The sequence below is a fragment of the Micropterus dolomieu genome, linkage group LG21 (assembly GCF_021292245.1).
Source record: "Micropterus dolomieu isolate WLL.071019.BEF.003 ecotype Adirondacks linkage group LG21, ASM2129224v1, whole genome shotgun sequence".
Classification (NCBI taxonomy): Eukaryota; Metazoa; Chordata; class Actinopteri; order Centrarchiformes; family Centrarchidae; genus Micropterus; species Micropterus dolomieu.
In genome coordinates, this window is record NC_060170.1 from 10,709,915 (window position 1) to 10,732,287 (window position 22,373).

Consider the following 22,373-nt stretch of genomic DNA (forward strand, 5'->3'; position numbering starts at 1 on the left):
AATCAGTGATGTCCATCTGCTTATAATACCAGCTATGACATCACTGATTGCTCTATGCTCCTGAGGTGCAACATTTTCAAAGGTTTCACTGCAAACTCAGCAGTGCAGCTGCAGTTTTCTACCCCGTGTGAATCATTGCAGTTTTAAGGATTGCAAAGAGTTGACTACTTGAGCTGAGCTACATTTTGGCAAATACTCTCTTTGTTCAAGCAAAATGACCTCATGTGTAAATGAGGTCATTTTGCTTGCTGTTTTCTACTGAATCAACATTTTATTTTCATGAATTTCGCAGAGCATATGAGTAGGAGGCAGTGAGGAGGTGTTAAGTCAGTCTATTCTTAGCAAACACATGGAGGCCGTGGTCAGTGTTCATGTTACTGTAGGGCATGAATTTAAATTTCCTTTGTCATGAAGAGTTTTGTCTGGACTCTAGTAGGAGGCAGAGTGATGATGATCTACTTTGTGGTTTCTCCCTTTGGAGATGGTATTTGTTGGCCAGGCCAACAACAAACTACAGGATAGAAATGTATGTAATATGTTAGAGGGCATTCATAAAGAGTGATGCCATTACATACTCTGTCCAACAGAGAGCACTCACAAGTTTATTTTTCAACTGTAAAATCCTCAGTGCACTCAGTACAAACTGGAACTGCAGTGATTAATCAATTAGTTGAGCGACAGAAAGAGTGTTTTGTTTTTTTTAAAAAAAGAAATGCCTTCTCTGGTTTCAGCTTTCAGAATGTGAATAGCTGCTGGTTTTCATAGTCTTCCAAGACATTAAACTGAATATCTTTGGGTTTTGAACTGTTGGTGGACAAAAAACAAGCAATTTAAAGTTAACACCTCAGCCTCAGAAGTACAGAGGAGACTTCCCAACATAGATCAAAGAGCACATCTGCCAAAATGTCAGCACACTTGTTAAACAAGGGCACTTGGGGACAGAAAATGATCACATGGCACCTCCTAATGTAGCACGGAGATGGACAGGACAACATCTCGAGACACTCCAGATGGGACTTGAAGCCCCTTGAGGGGTAAAGCTGTCTGCTCTTTGCAGCGTCAACTTTACATGCATCGTAATAGCTTCAGATGGTTTCTTCCTCTGTCCACCAGTATTTCACACTGTAACTGTTAAACAAATAAAAGGAATGAAGAAGAAGAGAATGTGGAGCTATTGAGATGCAGCTATTGTTGTCCTATCCCTCACTTTCATGATGTGGTATAAACCATGTGTTTCAGAATTAAAGGGCCATCATTGCTGAAGTAGATTGTAGTCTTTTAGAGCACATCAAATTGTAAAAAACAAACAACTTAAGCCATTTTTTTTACTTAATCATAAATGCCCAGTTCCAAATGCAATCCCAGTACCTACTCAGTCTTGCTATTATCAGTGAAGATGTTTAGATAACTATTTTATTTTATTTTAAGGTGTGGTATTAGGGTAGAAGTGAGGATTGTTGTTTGGAATTGGGTCCATCAATCATCCACATTAACTCACTCAGTGAGCACCAGGCCACAAGTAGAGGTCTTGAAGATCCAGGAGGTAACTTTTCTATACGTTTTTAACTTTAGCTGAATTGCAGCCAAGACAGAAGAAGTTAAAAAACATATTTCTGAGCTTAGTCCTAAGATTTTGTTCTTAAACCATGTTTGTCAGAATAAAAATGGAGTAGCCTCATGTTAGATCAAAGAAACATGTATCTAAAGATCTGTTAGTGTTAAACTTTTGGTTACATCATTTTGCATTGGTTGATGTGAGTGAAGCTGGGAAAATGGAAAATGAAGAAATCCTACGTCATGCTTTTGCACAATGTAAACAGCTCTGCACTCTCTGCTCTCACAGTGACGTAAAGCGATATTTAAGTAATCCAAATATTTACACTTTTTAGATAATGATCTCATATCTCCTTAAGTTTAACATGACATAAACAAGAGTCTGTTACTCTGTCACATGAACACTAAAAGCCTTCAATAACCTATTGTAACCCAAAAAAGCTAAATAAGTTTTGAGTGGTTAGGCATGTTATGGTTGTAGATGAGTTTAACTGGCTCCAAATGAAGAAAAGTTGCCTGCTTGGTCTTAAACGTTACTGCTTTGAATTTCAACATAAGAAAAATTGTCTCATGACTAAGTGAACTCTAACTACTAACTAGAAAACTAGCTGTAGATATCCAGGATTAACTAGCTAGCCTAATTCTTTGAAAGCTAATGCAATTGACGTGTCCAGGTAAAACAGTTTCCTATGATTCACTGAGGCCCCCTGCTGCCGGAAGACTCACATCTGCTGGTAATAATACACAGCTGGTAAAGAGCATGTGTGTGAGGTGTGTGTGTGTGTGTGTGAGGCACAGTGGAGAGTATGCTTTTGTTTTGATGAAACACGCTACAATAAAAACTAAACTGTCAGCTTGGATGATTCCCATGAATGTTAGTCATTGAAGTTTCAGTATGTTGTAGCAGAGGTGGAAAATAACTAGCTAAAAGAAGTTTAGCCTTTGATCCAATTATTAAGTGTCGTCATTATTATTATTAAGAAAGAACTATGACTAAAAGCCCTACAAGAGCAGAGCATACTGGCTGGAAGCAGAGCAAGCAGTTTTGGTTTGATTAAACATACCTTTCTTTAATTTGGACTGTATTTGGTTCAGTATTTTCTCTTGGATGTTGTCGTCCTTTAAAACGCCCAAAATGGAAAAACACCCAACCCCATTGAGACTAAATATTTTTTTCGACTTGTTTAAGTTTTACATTGATTGCTGGAAAGCACTTTGTTATCTATCTGTATTGAAAAGTGCTATTTAAATTAGTAGCTATTATTGTTATCATTATCAAGGTTTCAGTCATGTACTCTAAAGCTGAAATATCTGATCAATTAACCCATTTCGGACACTTTCCAGGTTTGACATTTGCGATTACTGACTTCTTAAATGGGAGTATTTTATGCTTTTGGATTTTTGGTCTGACAAAATTAGTCATTTGAAAATGTCCCCTTGGGCTCTGGGACCATTACGAATTTAAATCAACAAAATCGATAATGAAAAAGTTGTCGTAAAGTATGTTTATATATCATGTTTCACATACATGTTTTTATAATATTTTATTGTACGAGCTGTCTGAGAATTTCTACCTAATACTAGTGTCCTGCTAAAACGTTAACTACTCTCCTCCTTGGTATACATACATCCATACAGACTTTTTAGAATTTACTTTTGGGGGAGTGTAGTGTTGAATATTGTTTCCACCTCTGTTCATAGGCCATATGTTTGCATCTTGCACTGCTCAAACAATCACTGAAAATACTATTTACTTTAAGTAAGTATGTGATGTGTATCCTTAGTCACTGCTTGTTATGCTGCCGGGAAATGTTACATGTCACTGCCTTTGGTTGTGATGAGACATCTGTGATAGTAAAGCAAATGGTATGTACCGTAAAAATGGTCATGGGTTTGTTTGAAATAACTGAATATTAACCTGCCCTTTTTGTTAGCCTCCTCTGTCTCTCTTGCTTTCACAGATTTAACTTTTCTTTAGATGTTACTGTTATTTTGTGCATTAATTACAGCTCATATGTCATTAGTCTCATTCATTCGTATCATTACTATTTATCTGCATTTGAGCCTACACTGCATCTTGTGCTGTCGAGGTCTTATATTGATCTGTGTTTCCATCATAGAGCCATTAATTCATAAATTGCTTTGAAACCCCCGCAGCTCTCTGTAGTGATAAGCAGTGTTTCCTATTTCATGGATGTATGCAGGACGGCCCTGATGGATCTTTGTCGCACAATTCTGTCTTGCAATTGCTAACAGGAGCTGTTAATAACCTTTTCTGTGTGTGTGTGTGTGTGTGCATGTTTGCAGAGTTTCGTTCGCCGTCCCACCTCAGCGGGTTGAACCGTACAGCCTCTCTGAGCGGAGCCGACCGGACAGATTCGCTCTCAGTCAGCGGCAGCAACAGCCAGCTCAACAACAGCATCCCCTCGCAGCAGTACACACCCGACTTCTACGTCCGAGCTCTCACCGACCTGCAGTTTGTCAAGGTTGGTTTTGATTTTTAATCGTGATAGAATCGGTGAGTAAACCATGTACAGAAATGGTACACAAACATTTTCATGGAAGGAACAGTAAACATGCTATCCTACTTCAATATATCAAACTGCAGATAACCAGAGGAACAACACTTTTTCTGCATCCTACACTAACTGGTGAAACAGACATGAACATGAGATACTGATCATCAACAAACTTGAAAAAATGAGGATTTAAGTGGCTGAGGCATAGCTGTAGTGCACTCTGAAGAGTCCAGATAAAGAAGATATGGTGCTTCTGAGCTAGAGTTGTAGTCAGTCGACAGAAAGAATAATTTGAGAATGGATTAATAAAACTCTGAACATTTGATGGTCCAAGCTTTTAAAATGTGCTGCTTTTCAGTGTCTTACATTACAGTGAACTGAATATCTTTTGATTTTGGACTGTGGGTCAAAAAAAGCTATTTGAAGACATCAGTAAATTGTGATGGGCACCCTTCCCCTCCTTCCCCCAGATTACGCGAGCCCAGTACCAAAACGGCCTTATGGCGTCTCGTCTGGACAGCACGCCCCAGTCCCCGGAGAGTGGCCACAATACGGTTCGCCTGGATCAGACCACTCCCCCCGCCACCGCCAACACCACCATCACGGACCTGGGAGCAGACTCCACCCCGACGGAGAACGGGCCAGACGAGACGACGCTTCTCCTCCTCAACGAGCAGAACTCACCGCACACAGCCAACCACCATAGCCAGTTGGAAAACAGCATTTGACACCACCACCACCACCACCCGCCGCCTCCCTCCATACTCCTACATTTGCACGCACGCACTACTACGCTCAAATGTATGCTGAGGAGGGGAGGAGTGCATGTTGGTGTGTGAGTGTGTCAGTGGGGATGGGGACACATGCCTTGGCACAGCTAACGAGGCATAAAAAGACAAGCCATGTGCATGCATATTGTGTAAATATGCAAGGATTAACAACACACACACATGCACACACAGACATGCCAAAGTGTATTGTGGGAACTTGCTACATCCACTTTTCTATCATAGACCCAACTCTTATATTTAGTTGTTCATAAACAGAAAGGAGTATCTGTGTGTGTATCTGTGTGAGTGAGTGAGTGAGTGAGTGTGTGTGTGTGTGTGTGTTTGCACATCCTCCTTAATGTATTAACTGGCCACTGAAGAACCTGTTTGTCTGGACCTGAAAGCTCCTTCCTCTCTTGCCCATCAACATTATCAGCGTTTGGAGGCGAGCTTCACTCGTGTATGTGTGTGTTGCTTCATCGTCCCTAATCAGAGACTCAGGGAGACTCCGCCCCCCTCCCCCTCCCCATCCTTTTGCCGACGTACATACGTGCAAATGTGGTCGAAAACCGCAAACCAACCCACCGCCGCATGTGTAGCAACCCGCATCTCCACCTCACCATCCATACAGCTAGAAGACAAAGACCACCCGAGCATGTCCGCAGAGTTCAAACAAAGTAATGTATGTTCTGAAGAAATTTACAGTGAAATATTTAGAAATGTCCTCCTCATTTCTTGGATCGACAACGTGAGTAGCCCAGAGCCTTTATCCTAGAGTTGTTAAGAGATTCATCAGCGATAGACAACCCGTCTGTATCGTGATCAGGACAATCAATATGATTATTATGAATGTGTAAAATTAAATGTGTAGGGTACGTTAACTGCGGCCACATTGCTCTCAAACAGCCATCTCTCTGCGAAATCTTTTGTTTTCTTTCACGGGCGTCAGAACTGAGAAGACGTGATGGGTCGTATAGGAATCAGCTTTTATAAAGATGGTATATGTTTTAGAGCGCCAAGACTTGGCGAGTCCTTTCCTACTTTATAAGCTAGGGTGGGCTGTCTGTGTGGACGTGTGTTTGTGTGCGTATGTGACCAAAATGGCCATCACCAGATTTGATGGGAACTGAAACCAAAAGAGGGAAGCTTGATCACATTCTTATAGAAAATACTTGTAGAGATCTGAGACTTTATTTATTGAGTTCGATGTGTGTGTGTGTGTATATACATTATTGTCAGTGGGGGAGGGGTGATTTATATTTTTATTTTGTCTGATTGTGAGATTTTACATGTTAAATGTTCCTTTGCATTCAGTGGTAATATTTGGCTTTCCTTTTTGTAAACCAGACCTAGGGTCACTCCAGCATACTGAACAGCAAACTTTGAAATTTATTGTTGTTTATATTTCTGTAGTCAAACACACCGCTCAGCCCTGGCATCAGCCAAATTTAGTCAGTTTTGTGGGAAACAATGTTGTATATTTTATGGCTATCACTGCACGTTTTTGACAGAACTACACACACTCCAGTTGTATTTTACTGTACCTTCAGAGGAGATTTTAAAGCAAAAGTCCTCCCTAAATCTCGTACATTTTGACTTTTGACAGATTATTCTCTGTGTGATTTCTCGCATAGCCACAGTGGTGTTTCATAGACTATTTTATTGTGATACACAACATGCAAAGTAAATCATACGTCAGGTTTTTGTTTTTAAGACCAAGGAGCAAGGTTTGCTTTGTAGTCTTTTGTTTTGCGAAGATGTTCAGCGTTCACGTGACGTGAAATCCAAGGCAGAGATTGATTTCCACACAAACAACACCAGAATGCAATGCAGCCACAGTTGTGTTGGTAGTAAGCATTGCTCTCACATTCTTTGCTGCTCTGCAGTATCGCTACATGTTTCTTTAGCAAACATAAATCGCAAGTGAATCCAGTGAGGTCTCATCTGCTCTCTAAACGTTGTAAAAAGGGATTCTGGGAAACGTAGGACATGACAAGGAGTAGACGGTAGACGCTGAAGGGAAGTGGGTGAACCAGAAGCAATATCATTGTAACACTTAATTTCATCACAAATGGAATAGTTTGTGATGGTGGTTTTTTTTTATTTATTTTTTTTATTGCTGCTTTTCTGAGATCAACAGTGTCCGATTCTCAACAACACCAGCACGTTTTCAAATCACTAAATTCCACTTCTGTCAGTAAACAAACTGTTCTTTTGGAAGTAAAACAACTGAAGCACTGTTTTGTTTGTACTAAAACATGTGGTCAGCTTGTCATTTGTTCCCTCATTTCTTCTGTAGCAAAAGTCATCCCCTTCCCCAACCGACAACCGAATGGCACTCCAGTAAAAAAAGAGGAATTATGAAGCACTTTATTTCCATTTTCAGCTTGAATCTGAAACTAAAGCTTGACTGATGATTTCATTTCTGTTTTCAAAAGAATCTTATTTACAGTTTTTCACACTTGCGAAAGCTTAGTGTTTTGGGAAAAAAAACAAGAAAATTAACTTTTGAATCTGTAAATTCCAGGCTTGTGTTTTCAAAAACCCACATAAATTGTGGACTGGGCTCAGCAGCATATTGCAAGTCATAACTCCTGCTAACTTCTGTTAGCTAGTTAGCTCAGTTTGTCATGCAGCTGACTTAGTAGTTCTATTAGCTGCCTGAGTCTGGAATGGGCACCAGAACCGGAGCCAGGCGAGAACGCAACGGAACCAGAGCTCAGCAGTCGGACCAGGACCAAACACAGCCTCCGAGACCGACTGGAAAATGTTCCTAATTAGAAACACTAATCATATTTCGATGACGAGTTTCACAACTACTGGTTTAGTTAAACTTCTGTGGGCCAAGGCCAGGGTACAGATTGGTTTCTGAGCCAAAGTTGGCAAAGAGGGCAAATGATGTCAAAGATCAAAATCTGGAGGAAATAGAAATAAAAACTAAAATGTCCCTTTTTATGCACTGGTGATTGTGGTATTCATGATAGTCATGCTGTTTTACTCGTTACTATTTTGTGACCTAATAATTGTGTTTTGGTTGGGATATATTGTTGTTATATGCTGACAAAAAGTCATCCTTTTTATTTTTGTTTTTAAAAAGTTGATAAAATTTTAATATCCAATTCAGTAGTTTGTTATAGGATAAACACAACATGTTTAATCTTTTGAGAAAGACTGTTGAAAGAAGACCTTTTTATGAGAAAATCCCAGTAAGTAAAAGCTAGTGATATGGGAAAATTAGCCCAGACTGGCATCTGTGATTAAAGGTTTAAGCACTTTAGTAAGGAACGCAGCATTTTTCCTAAGCCAGAAATTTGCTGTACTGTACTGGAAATTCTTTTGTGCTCATTCCTGAATTATCTTTGACCCCCCCCCCCCCCCATTTCACAGGTCTGTTTTTGTTCATGTTGTAGATTTTTATGACTGAAAGTGTTTAAAAATGTTCGCGATTTTGTTTATGTGCGTGCCTGTACCCCCGCCCCCTGTACTGTATATTGTATTGTATTGTACTGGGGTTAGGTTCATTGTGTGTGTGTGTGTGTGTGTGTGTGTGTGTGTGTGTGTGTGTGAGAATGTATGTAGGTGTGTGTGAATGTATGTAGGTGTACGTGAATGCCTATGGATCAAGTTTGGTTATTTTTTATGCTTTTGAACACTGTCAGTAATTGTGGTAAACAACAATCCTTTTTTTATTTGTCATTTGGGAACAGAGCGAACGGAGTGACAGGCTTTGGGGAGAAATAAACTGATTGTCCTTCATTCTCTCCAGCATGCTTTAACTTAAACCGCAACAGATAAGCAAGGTGTAAATACTGTTTTATAATTTATGTCTTAATGAGTTTTGAAGATGAAGAAAGTTATTAATAAACCTGAGATATATTTCTCTATGGACCTTTGTGATTGTCCTGCTTTCTTCTGAGGACTTTTTAGACTTTAGACTCATTTGGTGTCCGAAATGATCCCTCCAGGAACACCTAAAGAAAAAAAAAACATAAAAGTGACACTGGTAGCCTAAAAGGAGCAAATACAATACAATGAGGAATGATAAGAAAATTTGTAAATGAGAAACCAAGCACACTATGTAAATATTCAGTAGTTACTAAACAAGGAGCAATAATTATTTTAACAAATGTAGATATTCTAAGCGTTTAATGATTTCATTATTTGATTTGCCCTTTGATTAAAATAAGAGTGTTGATGAAATAATCTATTTTACTCATCCAAGTTAGGAGGAACCAATATATACAGCAGGCCTTATGATACTCTTTGATCTGCCGTCAAACATTAAATACAAGGTGTTGGAACATGTTCATACAAATATCTCTCCTTTGAAAGTGGCAGGATATGACTAACATGCCTAAATTCAGAGAGTTTAGTTCAGCAAGGCTAAGCAAAGAAAGATATTTCTCAACAATTAAAAAGGTTTTAAACAACCTGTAGTTATTACAATGTCCGGTCTGAACGAAAAACGACTCTGGCTGCCAAACAACATCAGAATTTTTTCCTGAATCTGTATGTATATCTCTATAGAGATTTAAATAACTATATATATTGTTTTATTTTATTTATTTTATGTTACCATAAACCTCCAGATGATCCACGATGTTCATTTCGTAAATTAAGGCCCCATTTACAGGAAAATAGACGATAAAGCAAGGTGTGCTGTAGGGCGGGGCTACCTTGTGATTGCAATGCTATCCCTCCCAGCTTCCTTTCATCCAAATATGGTCACTTCTGGTTCCCAAAAAAACAAGATGGCAACGGCCAAATGCCAAACGCGAGGGCTGCGGTCAAATGTAAATGTAATGCTCGCTACTTGTAGGCCTATAGCGCCTTTCTAGTCTTTGTGACAACTCAAAGTGCTTTTACACTACATCTGCATTCACCATTCACACACATTCACACACTGGCGGAACAGCCACCAGAGGCAATTCGGGGGTTCTGTATCTTGACCAAGGATACTTCAACATGCAGCCTGGAGGAGCCGGGATTGAAGCGCCGACCTTCCGATTAACGGGCAACCCGCTCCAGCTCCTGAACCACAGCCGCTCAATAGTAAAAAAAAAATGTCCTTTCTTAACCACTTTTCCTTGACTTTGATGGAAAACGTCATGAGGTCGAGGAAAGATGTGGAGAATTCATAAGGACTGTGGATATACAACACAACCCTACAGTGATATTGCATGATATGATTCTCTTATATGCTTACTTATTACTTATGATTGCTCATATGATACTCAATATTGTGTGACATGCTTATCTTAGGTAACTCAGCAGTTAAGACAGTTAGAGGCTTGTTCTGAATAACAGGAAACCGGCCCAGACAATAATACACTCTGACACACACACATGACAGCCGAGTGAATAGAAATATTCTACACCTATTGACAACTTCCATATAAGGTAACATGGGATGTGCAGCTGGGTGATGTCTCATCAACATATACACAGCTCAGCGGAAGAGTAATCAGACCCTTACTTAGGTAGCGTGCAGTGTCTCAATAAAGGTGTGATTTGAATCTAATCTCTCGTCTCCTCTAAGTCCTTTTCCATCAACCAACTCGGGGAAGTCGTTGTACTTCAACAGGACATAGGAAAAGACAATTGCGGAGCTAAAATAATCTGACTGCACTTACTACATAATAATGCAACGGCAGATGTTGTGTGGCCTGCCATGGTGTAACTACAATGTTTCAAAGATGGACTAGGCCTACAAAAAGCGCATCTTTGACACTTGCCCTGGCAGTATGAAGAAAACTAATGAAATGATTTTTCAAATTGCCCCACCTGTCAGGAAAACAAATACCAGTTTACCATAAATAATCATATAATTGTGAACATAGTTTGAGTTATACCTTGGTATACATATGCCAGTAAATGCATAATTTCCTAATTCCATTTCAAATTTGGCTTAAAAATTTTGAGTTTGTCATCCAGCCCATTGCTGTGTATGATAGCGATGTACAGGGTCCACTCAGTTATCATACCTGTTGGGACAAACATCCAACAGAATCTTCATTTTTCGCGTACACAGAAAAACACCAACAAACGCATGTAGGGCAGAATTAGGCAGATACCCACTGATAATAAACATTAAAGAGATGATGAATTTGCAGAATATCTCTCTGCTGTCAAGAGATGGGAAGCAGAGACCGATCCTACGTGCTCAGTGACCACAAACCAGCATCAAAAAAGGAAGATACAAACAAACTGTGGTCACCAAAAGAACAAAGAACCTTTTACTTTAGTTGGTTTTAGGCCATAAGTCTTGATAAGCTCTATGTTGTGGATCATATTTTATATTCAAACACTTTTATTTTGAGACATATTTTTTCCTTCCTCTTTCCTTGTTGTTGTGATAATAAACTAAGTTGCTGCTGGAAGAGGTGTTGGTGGGACAGTAGGGGACAGTCTTCCCTCTGGTCCTAATAATAAGATCCCAATGCCCCAGTACAGTGATGGGGACACTGTGCCGTAGGAGCTGCCGTCATTCGGATGAGACGTTAAACCGAGGTCCTGACTCATTGTGGTCATTAAAGATCCCATGGCACTTGTCACAAAGAGTAGGGGGTTCCCCAGTGCCATGGCAAAAATTCCCAACCTGGCTTACACCATCTGGCCATCTAATCATCTCCAGAGTAATTGGCTCAATGTTTCCCTCCGTCTCTGCCTCAAACTCATTTGGAGCATCAGAACAAACTTAAAGTAGGTTAGATGTTGTCTGGCCCTGAAAAGAGATGATGAATTTGCAGAATATATCTCTACTGTCAGAGATGGAAAGCAGAGAAAGATCCTACGTGCTCAGCGACCACAAGCCAGCATCGAAAAAGGAAGACACAAAAAATCGTGCAAACCAAAAGAACACTGTGTTTGTGGGTCACTGTTGGACAGACGAGGTTGACACAGAGATGCACTTCCTCCTACAATGTAAATCATTCAGTGAAGTAAAAAATATTTACTTTAACAAGTTCAACTCTTCTCAGATTTCAAAGAGCTGTGTGTTGTGGTAAATGAAACAAGTTGCTTGGGGGAAATTGGGAAAAGATGAATAATTCGATGTATGCCAAGACCCCTAAAAAATGTAGGAAAACTAATTTTTTATTGATGCCTCCAGTTATATTTTTAACTTGTCTTTTTTACCTTTTACTTCCTTTAGTTGGTTTTGGGCCTCCGTAAGTCTTGATGAGCTTAATGTTGTGGCTCATATTTTATAATTAAACACTTTATTTTGAACATACTTCCTCTTTCCTTGTTAGTGTGCAAATTTCTTTGAAGCAGTATTAACTCATCTGAGAGCAACTAAAACAAAACATTAGTAACATGATGAAAGACAGGGTGATGAAACGTCTGCTTATAGTTTATTGCTGCACGGTTTGGGCAAGGAAGTGAAATGAAGCGTTTCTCGCAAGTGGGTTGAATTTAACACTTGTAAAATCCCAAAGCCACCGCTTTCTTACATCACTGGGAAATTTGTCTGTCAAACTGGTTCTGCAAGGTGTGTCACCGAGGCGTCAACAAGTGCACACTTGTGGAAGAAAAAAGATGGTGTACAACAATACGGTATCTAACTACATCGATGAATCTTTCTTTGTCAGTGAAACTGGGGCGAGTACAATGTAGAAACTTCAGTTAGAAGAAAGGGAAGACGAGTTTGGCTGAGAGTGTTTTTTTCCCCAAGTTTTACTGAATGGACAACTCTCATTACATTGTTCTCATTGCATTAAATTACATCCACCAGAACTTCCCTCGAGGGCTTAGCAGAGGATATAGGGCGACCGAGCAACCAACGCCCCTGTTCAGCTTACCCACACTCAGGTTTTATCAGGCTAGAGGATCCCCAAGATTTTACTGTGATGCCAAATACCTCTGTGTAAAAAAACTCCTTTTCATCTTTTACTTCAGTAAAAGTATAGTATTATTATTAGTAAAATAAAGCAACAAATGTAAAAGTGTTAGATCATTGGATCATTAATGCATGAACAAGTAAGAAGCTCTTTAATGTTTTACTTGGTTGAGTCGTAACAAATTTACTTTTAACTTTATATAATGTTTGGGAGTCAATAATAATACATTCAATTTCATAAAACGATCAAAGGATTTGTATGTGGATCATCTTCAAAATACAGCCATCATATCAATGTAGTAAAGTAGAAGATATTAAGTAGCAGAGAATTAAAATACTCAAGTACAAGTAACACAAAATTGCAATGCAAAAGTCTTTCATTACAGGCAAGATCCAGAAATCACACTGTTGCCCCCAGAAGTGTCCAAGAAGTTAGCCTCTTATTTAATATTTATAGGCACTTTATAAACATTTAATAAATGGTTTACCACTCACTATAATGTGGCACATGTGTTTAATTATACATGTACAGTATTGTATTGTATAGTAGGCTGCTTTCCAACCATTTTAACATGTCCTAAGAAGACATAGTTAATAAATTAGATTAAAAATAAATTAAATTAAAAAAAATTGAAACAGCATTTCACTGAATGAATTACATTCATTATTTATGCACCAGCCTCCACTTATGGATGCTCACAGGAACTATTATTCCCAAATACATTAATAAACATTTACATGTGCTTATAACTACATACTATAGTGTGTTATATAAAATGTAAATGTTTAAATAGTTCTTATAAATGCTAAAAGGTGTTTGTGATTAGTGCTAATAAGCTAACAGAAATTGTGAAGATCCACTGAAGTACAGCATCATTTATATATCTTTTACAGAATGCTAAGACATTGAACAGTTTTCTATGATGTGCATTAGTAGTGCACATTCAGGGAAAGAGAAGATGCATTTATACTTACATTGGTACGCTGCTAAATGAGTCCTATTTTTCTGAAAACTGTACAGTAAAACAGTTCAAAGTGTTGTTTTTTCCCCTTTACTGGACATTTGTTTTTAGCTTTTGATTTAGTTTCATAGATGTTTGGCAGATTTTCTAAATGTGGCCAATACTGTGCCATTTTTGTCAATATGACAAGCCACTAATTAGTAAAATTAAATGAGCATCTGAATAAAGTATGAATAATAATAAATGGATTGTATATTAGGTTTCCACTTTGAATCAGGTAAATTAAAAGAAATTTGTATTGTGTCCTTGACCAAATTTTGATTCGTAAGTTATATTCCTTCGTATTCAGGATCCTAACCCCTTTCAGTCTAAAACAATATGAAAGACAAGTAAAATGATCAGACATAACTGTGTCCAAACAATGCAAATGCTGACAGTTTTTTTCTTTTAGAGGCTTGTTACAGTTTGCTCCTCAGCCTCTCCCTCCGGCCACATTCCCACTTTCTTAAACACATTCTTCAGCTCAGCATTCATCATTGATCTGTTCCAGCTTGCTACCATAGTCTGCATTTGCGCCACATTCCTGTTGTCTTGCTCACACCAATCTTGACAGGCTGTTACATTATGCATATTTCTTTTAGGGCTGACCCCAAATAGTCTAAGATTATTCGCGGCCATGATTCAACTATGTAAATCCTTAGTCAGGGACAGCCCTAATTTCTTTTACCTCATCAGCAGTAAAAGTATGAACCAATTCTTCAGCAGGGATAACACAACTTTATATTTTTTTTTATTTAGTCTCTCCATTGTGTAATTTCTACTTTTGCACATTTCCTCTGCTAAAAAAAAAAAAAAAATGTAAATGGGATGTGAAAGTGCTCTTTCAACACAGAAAGAAACACAATTTCCTGACGACATAATGAGAGAAAACATGAGACGGCAGCAATTAGAGGAGAGTGATTCACACAGAGAGGTGTCACTCACAGTGGAGACACTCAGGACTTTTTGAAATGGCAGATTTTGACCCCACCACTTTTTAAAAGCATAATATGTCAAACAACATTCTGAACTATAGCCTGTAGTTAAATAACAAATGAAAATGCCTTTAGAAAGGTTTATTTGCATATTAAGAAAACATGCAATTGCAATGCAATTAAAATATAGAACAAACAAATGTGCATTGTCCAAAAAAGTAGCTTAAGAAAAAAAAAAAAAGCTACTGATTAGAAAATGACCCCAAAACATGCAAGCAGCAATCAGTAACTTCAACAACTTCTTGACACAGTTTCTTTTTGCCAAGTTTTCTCTCTCCCTGTGAACATGGCAAAAGATGAGGGAAGACTAAATCATGCCTACATGTGTTGCCTCAGCAGGGATTTATTTTACATGAGAAACAGACCTGAAAGCAACACAGAATGCCTGAGAGCTGCACTGACTTCTATTATATTTATATATTTTGAAATGTCAGCTGCAAACTGAATTTTGTGTTTCCTTTTACATAAATAAAAACATTTCCACCCTAAATTGTTGCAGAAACTGTCACCAGAATGCAGGAAATGAAGTCTTTAATGATCAAAATTTCCCTTTGAGGATATCTTTAAAACACTGTTTAAGGATGTTTTGGTCTCATTCTCGTGAAACTAATATCACATATCATGATGTCTGGCAAGCTAAGTGTCTCTTCACACCCCTAATCTGAGCGCCTATGTCCCCACCACTTTTCAACACAAAGTGACGCCCTTGCACACAGAGGAAGAGCAACAACATGTCACTGTGTCCATTGAAGGTTAAAATCAAAGGCAACTGGACCGGTTGAAGATACATGAAGATGTTTCGCCACTCACCCATGAGGCTTCTTCAGTTCAACGACAGCTGTGACCACATCTGTGGTTACAACACACCCCTACCTATTATATTTAATGAGGATACACACCTGAGCTCCAGACAAATTTAATCTTTTCACTATTTTTCTGCCGCTTTGGTGGACTTTGATGGATTTGTGGACTATATCTTGGGTGTGACCAGTAGCTAACTTCCTGGATTCCCCGCTGGTTGCCTGGCTGCCCGACCAACCACCTAATCCCTGTAAAATGACTTTTACACTTTCTTTGTTGTACGAATTAAACAACATAATAAAACAGGTTAATTAGTGAGCTTTATGGTGTGTTCACACTGAAAGCGAATCCAGCGTTTTGGGCAGCTTAATTACATACAAAGTAATTTTGAATTCGTGCGAATTCGCTCCGGGCGGTGCGAAAGATGCATTTGTTGCGACATTCGCAGGTCTGCTCTAGATCAAATTTTTCAACCTGAGCGAGAATTTCACATGACGCTATGATGCGAAAGCCTATCAGTGGTGAGATTGTCCGGATGTCACCGACGGCTTCAGAGTGTTGTTTGGAGAGGACCAGGCAGAGCAGGGGAGTGACATGCCGCTGGCTGACGGAGAGATGCTAAAGTACGGGGAAGAGAAGAAGAAAGAGCTGGGAGCAGCACTGCAGCTTTTGGACGGATAAACACCCGTAGTCGGTCTGGAGCTCAGTCCAATGTCAGCTGGGATTGGCTCCAGAGATGGGCAAAGATACATCAAAATGTTTTTTAAAATAAAATACCAAATATCCTTATTTTAGGTGTATCAAAATAAACTATAAAATACATCTGCCAAACCATTTATCAAAATAAACTACTGTATTCTTGTTTTTTAAAAATTTTAAAAATAATTTTCCAAGGTACCATGAAATCATTTTGCAAACCTTCTATCTATCGTTCTCTTGATCTATCCCCTCACCAGTACACTGACTCAGTTTAGTAAGTGGACAATGTTTGAGATCAACAGCTTTTCTCCTTGACATGCAATCGGTTAACTGACCAAATATTGACATGTCTCTGTGATCACCTGGATGAAGGTTCATTTTACCAGCAGTTTAACTAACAGCTTCCTAATGACTCATGATTGTATTATAGTTTGGTGTTTACAAGTTTCCACTTCACTCTTGACACTAGATGACTGACTTCCAAACTAGTTATAACTACTAATAATTATGCATGTAGGTACATGTACTCTGGATTCCCTGGATAGCAGTACTGATACTGTGTGGATAAAGTATGGTAAAATAGAGTAAACACTCTTTTAAACATAAGACAGAGTTTGATTTGTATTTGTCTATTTTTTCTGAGGATATAAGTTGCTACTTGTTTATGTTTATCATAAAGACCCGAACTGAAAAAGCCTCTTGGATGAGAGACAAAAATGTTTTCAAATATCTTGAAATCAAATCCAGTTGCCCTTAACTTAACCTTCCTAGGATAAATATCATATAACGCAGCCTTTCCCACTTTCTGAAATCCAGCAAGATGTGTGACGTAGCTTCCCTCTGCATCACAGCTCATCAGGGAAGTGAAGAAATATCAGAGGCAGCCGCTATTATGAAACTGTAAACAACTAGAAGGTCTTCTATGCCGGACAAAACCGAAAATAGCCAATTTCAAAGACATAAGAATAGGGAAGTATCTCATTTCAGTTTTTTGGTATTTCTCAGGGATGAAACAACTTTTTATCTAGCTGTGACTAATTAAAATATATATTATTACAGTAGAATACATGGTCAGTAGAGGGGTGGAGGATGCTTCCCTCATGTTGTAAACATCTTGTGACCACTGTGGCTAATCCCTTTTCCCTCACTTTTACTTTTGATTTTTCATCAGCTTTACTATACGATACTATATATATATATATATACATAGATAGATATATAAACAAATATATATACACTATAAAGCTTCACATTTTAAACTAATCAGATGGACAGCAAACTTTTCAACTAATAGTATGTGAATGGCTAAACAAGTTTGAAAAAATATCTAATTGTGATTATTGAATCATTATTTCAATTATTCAATTATTATTCAAAGGAACGATAATTTTTACATCATTATACAAATTTTTGTTGAAAAACAAAAATTAAAGCTGCAAGCAGTGTTGGGGGAGCCCTCACACGTGAAGGGCGTCGTGGAGTGCTGCTGTGCAGATGCCGCAGCTCTGTCAACGTTGCTCTGAATTGTCACATGCTTGGGACGATGCACAAAGGACTTCCTGTGTTCCCTAGATGGCGCTGGAGAGCAGCCGGTGACTATACGGCTGTGTTAAAAACGGGTAAAAATGCTGTCTCAGAAGGTGTCTAACACGACAGCGGAGCGAAACGGATCAAACGATCTTTTACTGTCTCGTAACATGCCTTTAAATTGCCCATATAATGTCAGTTTTTAAGGCATGCTGCGTATTACCCATAACTCTGTGCGCCTGCGGTAGCTCGCAAAAAATTTACAAGATGGTGGACAAACAAGCCGAAATTCATCTACACATATAAGTTTTTTTTTGACTTATGAAAAGTTAACGAGAACTAAACACTGAACTATTACATTAGTAATATAAGTTTGTTTACTATGATTTCTGAGTTGTTTTCTATAACTAGCTGACGCTAAGGCTATAGTGCCTGAGAGCCAGAAGAGACACCGTGCTGATGTCACATGTTGCCATAAGTGCTGCCTAGACTATTTGAAAACAATGTTCATAGATATACCTTTCCTCGATGTCTTCTGAGACACCTGTCTATCCCGGTAGCAAGGCAGTGAGGCAACTGCCTTCTGGTTCGAATAGAGCCTAACTTATAGGTCAAGCGCCAAACACATTTTAATATAAATAGCGTGAGGATTGTCACACAGCTGCTTCCTTCCTATTGCCAGTAGTTGGGGCTATTATTATAACTGAATAATGCCATGTAGATGTGTTCGGGGCGGGGCCGTAATCAAGCATGTAAAGTTTGGTGCAGATTTAAGCACGTACAGTGAAGTTATGACGACTTCCTGTTTCATGGCAAAGCTTGGAACTTTCCCGCCTCGCCACAGATATGCTGTTAATCCAAAGCTCACAAGCTTCACAACATAACATCATCAGTGTCTTTAGGCTTTTCTGGGACAGTTTTCAAGTTGAAGGCCAACCTGCCAGGAGAAGTTCAACACAGCATGTACACTGAATTTATAACAACTTCCTGTTTCATGGTGAATTGTCAATTTTGGACACCACGCCACGGGCACACTCGTCGACTAAAACTCAATGTTTGTACAACTTTTATTTGTAAATGGGTTCAGACTGCACACCGAAAATTTTAGGCGATAAGACTAATGCTCTAGGAGGAATTCAAAAATGCCATAAATTGCCCATACGCATGACCCATAAAATACGTAATTTTTTGCCATACGTGATGTGTGTGCAAAGTTTTGTGAGATTTCACGCACATTTAGGCCGTACAACATGCGATTAATGTGCAGAAATATCAGTCCTTCAGTTCCAATAGGGTCCTCACACATTTCGTGTTCAGGTCCTAATGAATTAAGGCGTGAATTTTGCAAGGATCTGTGCCAAACAAAGACATCTTCTTAAGTCTCTTAATTATCATAATAATTAATCGATATATTGTGGAAATCGTAATATGGTCTACAGCAATTTTCAAATTGCAGGAGGTGCAATATTTGTTAAAGGTTATATTAACAAATATTGCACCCATGTGAATCTATCTATCTATCTATCTATCATATTGTTTTAAATGAAGGATATCTTACATGTAATATGTGTTATGTTATGTCACACTGTTATCAACCTCAGTGTGTGTCACAATCTGTACCGTGTCAATGAAAGCAGTGTGTAAGTACAGTATTTCATCATCATAGCACGCATCAGGAACCATCCCACTTCCTGTCTGTGAAAAATTCCCTGACTGTGGGGAGAGGATATAAACCTTGCACGCTACGACAGGAAGGCAGAAAGACACTCACAGCCTAACTGCTTTACCAAACACAACAACACTCTATTGGCCTTAACAGGTAAATACTTTTTAAGTATTACTTTTTTGTCAGAGTTTTTATTGTCTTATCCTTCAGAAGATTTTAAGCTTTCCTTTGAGGCAAATTGACTGGACACATTCAGTGTAGCTGGGGATTGAATCTGGTTTGGACAGTTTCTTTAATATAATCCCCGGCCTGTTGTGTCACTATAACATGAAATCCGCTTTTCTTAATCATTGTGTGTTTTCTAATAATTATATCTAAGGAAAATGAATTGGAAAATAGGTAGAAGTAAAAATCCATCTGTATTTCCCTCAATGTTTTGTCATGCGGTGACACTGGAAATTGCTTTCTGTTTTCCTGCAGATCTTGCTTAATTAAGAAAGATATGGAAGCCGAGATGAAATACAAGATCCCCAAGATGCCTAAGGGACTGGACTTGGAGTTTACCCATCATCCACTGACAATGAGGCGTGTGGTCAACCTCATCGTCGCCATAGAGAGGTTTAAGGGCAGCAGATGCATTGACTCTGAAAACCTGCTCAACTTCATGCTGGAGAGCTTAGTGGAAGGTAATTAAACAGTGGAGACACACAAAAAAAAACACTTACTGGACCTGTTTTCTCTGTTAGCATAACATTTATCTTTAGTTGTATCTCTTTTTAACTCTGCATTTCCCTTACTGATAGGGAGCGAACAATTTACATGATGTTGTTGGCCTATCTTCAGATACAAGGGGCTAATCAGTTGTCTGCTCTTCCTGATGAAAGAAAATAAAAATCATAACAACATAACTAATAAGGTGTGTCTCTTTTTCCCCTCAGAGCATATAGTGTTTGAGCGCAGCTCAGCTCCACCACCACAGTACGTCAGGACGGACGAACAACTGTACAGCGTGACTGACAGCAAAAAGAGGAGCTTAATTCTGGTGGAAAACAGCATGGAGCTTCACGCAGTGATGCTGCAGGGAGGCGCCGAGAACCGCAAAGGTAATTGACAGTTCTGATAGTTGTAAAGACATTAGACAATTTGAGCCTGGAATTGGTTCACAAGAAAATGTACTCAGTTCCCATTTAATACTGCAGTGTTGTAATTCCTGATATAATGATAAATACATTATAATCTCAAATGCATATATCAGAATAATGCCCAAGTAAAACCTGTTTGATCTTGTCTCACTTCGAAAGTACATATCAAGATGTGACCTTTGTAAAATGCACAGAAAATAGCATTTGTCTGATCACAGAGGCAGCTTTAATTATATTAACCTGGGTCCTCTGCTCTCTCCTCAGTTCACCTGAACATGTCGAACTACGTGCACCCTGCACCTGTCACTGAGGCCAGAACTGTGGCTCTGGGCATCAAAGACACAGGTTACTACCTGTCTTGCCAGAAGGATGGTGACAATCCAACCTTGCATCTGGAGGTAAAACTCATGATTTTATTACATGAATCACACATAAAGATTACACACTTTGTGGTAGGCTTACTGTTAAAGGATAAACTTAATCCCTTATGCCACATTTCTCAAAGGAAAACTGTTTTGATCATCTATAATGGTTATCATCAGAAAGAGACACCGCACATTTATAGATTCATTTACTTTTGATTTGAGCTTGTCATTTTGTCATGTGTGATAGTAATACCTTCTGACATTTATCTTTTCACACCTCAGGCCGTGGACAAAGAGAATCTGTCGAGTATCAGCTCGGACAGCGACATGGTGCGATTTCTCTTCTACAAACAGGACACCGGGCTGAACCTCAGCACCCTCGTGTCTGTTGCCTTCCCCGACTGGTACATCAGCACAGCAGAGGATAACAACAAGCCGGTGGAAATGTGCCTAGAGGCCTCCCAACGCCACCGAACCTTCAACATCCAGCGTCAGAGTTGAAACCTGCATGCCAGGGACATCCTAAGTGAAATGTGGATCTGCATCTGTGGGTCAAGTTTGACTCTCTTAAGACGGTACTTTGGGTATTGAACAAAGTGTAAATATATACTGCACATCATCTATTTTGATTCAAAAAAAATCAAAAGACTTTTTTATTTATTTATTATTATTATCTATTTACTGTATGTACCAAGTACAGAAAGAGAAATACTTAGTGTATTGACATAGTCAAGTTTCACCATAAGGTGGCATTATTGTGCTGTCTGGTGAGTATCCTGTGTATTTATAGTGCAGAAGGACATGATACACTGTATCTGCTTTTATCTGTTCATTTATTTATCTATTTATGTACCATTTTAATGTATATTTTTATATTGATCTGCTTACTAACAATTATTTAAAGATGTGCAGTGCATTTTCAATAAATCTTTATGACTTAATATATGATTTGGATTTGTAATTTCTATGCTCACTCAGGATTTAATAAATGACTCTCAAAAGGGATATATGACTTCACAATAGACATTTGCACACCGAAAATTTTAGACGATAAGACTAATGCTCTAGGAGGAATTCAAAAATGCCATAAATTGCCCATACTCATGACCCATAAAATGCGTAATTTTTTGCCATACCTGATGTGTGTGCAAAGTTTTGTGAGATTTCACGCACATTTAGACATTTAGGCTGTACAAAATGCGATTAATATGCAGAAATATCAGTCCTTCAGTTCCAATAGGGTCCTCACACATTTCGTGCTCAGGTCCTAATGAATTATGGCTTGAATTTTGCAAGGAATAATAATAAATAATAATAAATATATACTGCACATCAGCTATTTTGATTCAAAAAAAATCAAAAGACTTTTTTAATTTATTTATTATTATTATCTATGTACTGTATGTACCAAGTACAGAAAGAGAAATACTTAGTGTATTGACATAGTCAAGTTTCACCATAAGGTGGCATTATTGTGCTGTCTGGTGAGTATCC

The 22,373-nt window shown here is 38.6% G+C and overlaps 2 protein-coding genes across 4 annotated transcripts in view; both read left to right on the top strand.

Moving 5' to 3' along the window:
- The window catches only part of LOC123960119 (metal transporter CNNM4-like), a 52,516-nt gene extending 43,780 nt beyond the window's left edge, over positions 1 to 8,736 (top strand). For 2 of the 3 annotated variants that reach the window (XM_046034668.1, XM_046034669.1), the window contains 2 exons: positions 3,862 to 4,040; positions 4,544 to 8,736. In XM_046034668.1, coding sequence (XP_045890624.1) covers positions 3,862 to 4,040; positions 4,544 to 4,801 — 437 coding nt within the window. In that variant the 3' untranslated portion in view covers positions 4,802 to 8,736. The remainder of the gene's footprint in view (positions 1 to 3,861; positions 4,041 to 4,543) is intronic. The other variant, XR_006822446.1, reaches the window with a different exon arrangement.
- An 8,992-nt stretch (positions 8,737 to 17,728) lies between these two features.
- On the top strand, positions 17,729 to 21,820 carry LOC123960254 (interleukin-1 beta-like). Its single transcript, XM_046034892.1, has 6 exons — positions 17,729 to 17,798; positions 19,373 to 19,525; positions 19,853 to 20,058; positions 20,311 to 20,475; positions 20,779 to 20,912; positions 21,162 to 21,820. Exons 3-6 carry the CDS (start codon positions 19,875 to 19,877, stop codon positions 21,378 to 21,380), a joined length of 702 nt encoding a protein of 233 aa, XP_045890848.1. The 5' UTR covers positions 17,729 to 17,798; positions 19,373 to 19,525; positions 19,853 to 19,874; the 3' UTR covers positions 21,381 to 21,820.
- Positions 21,821 to 22,373: the final 553 nt, after the last annotated feature.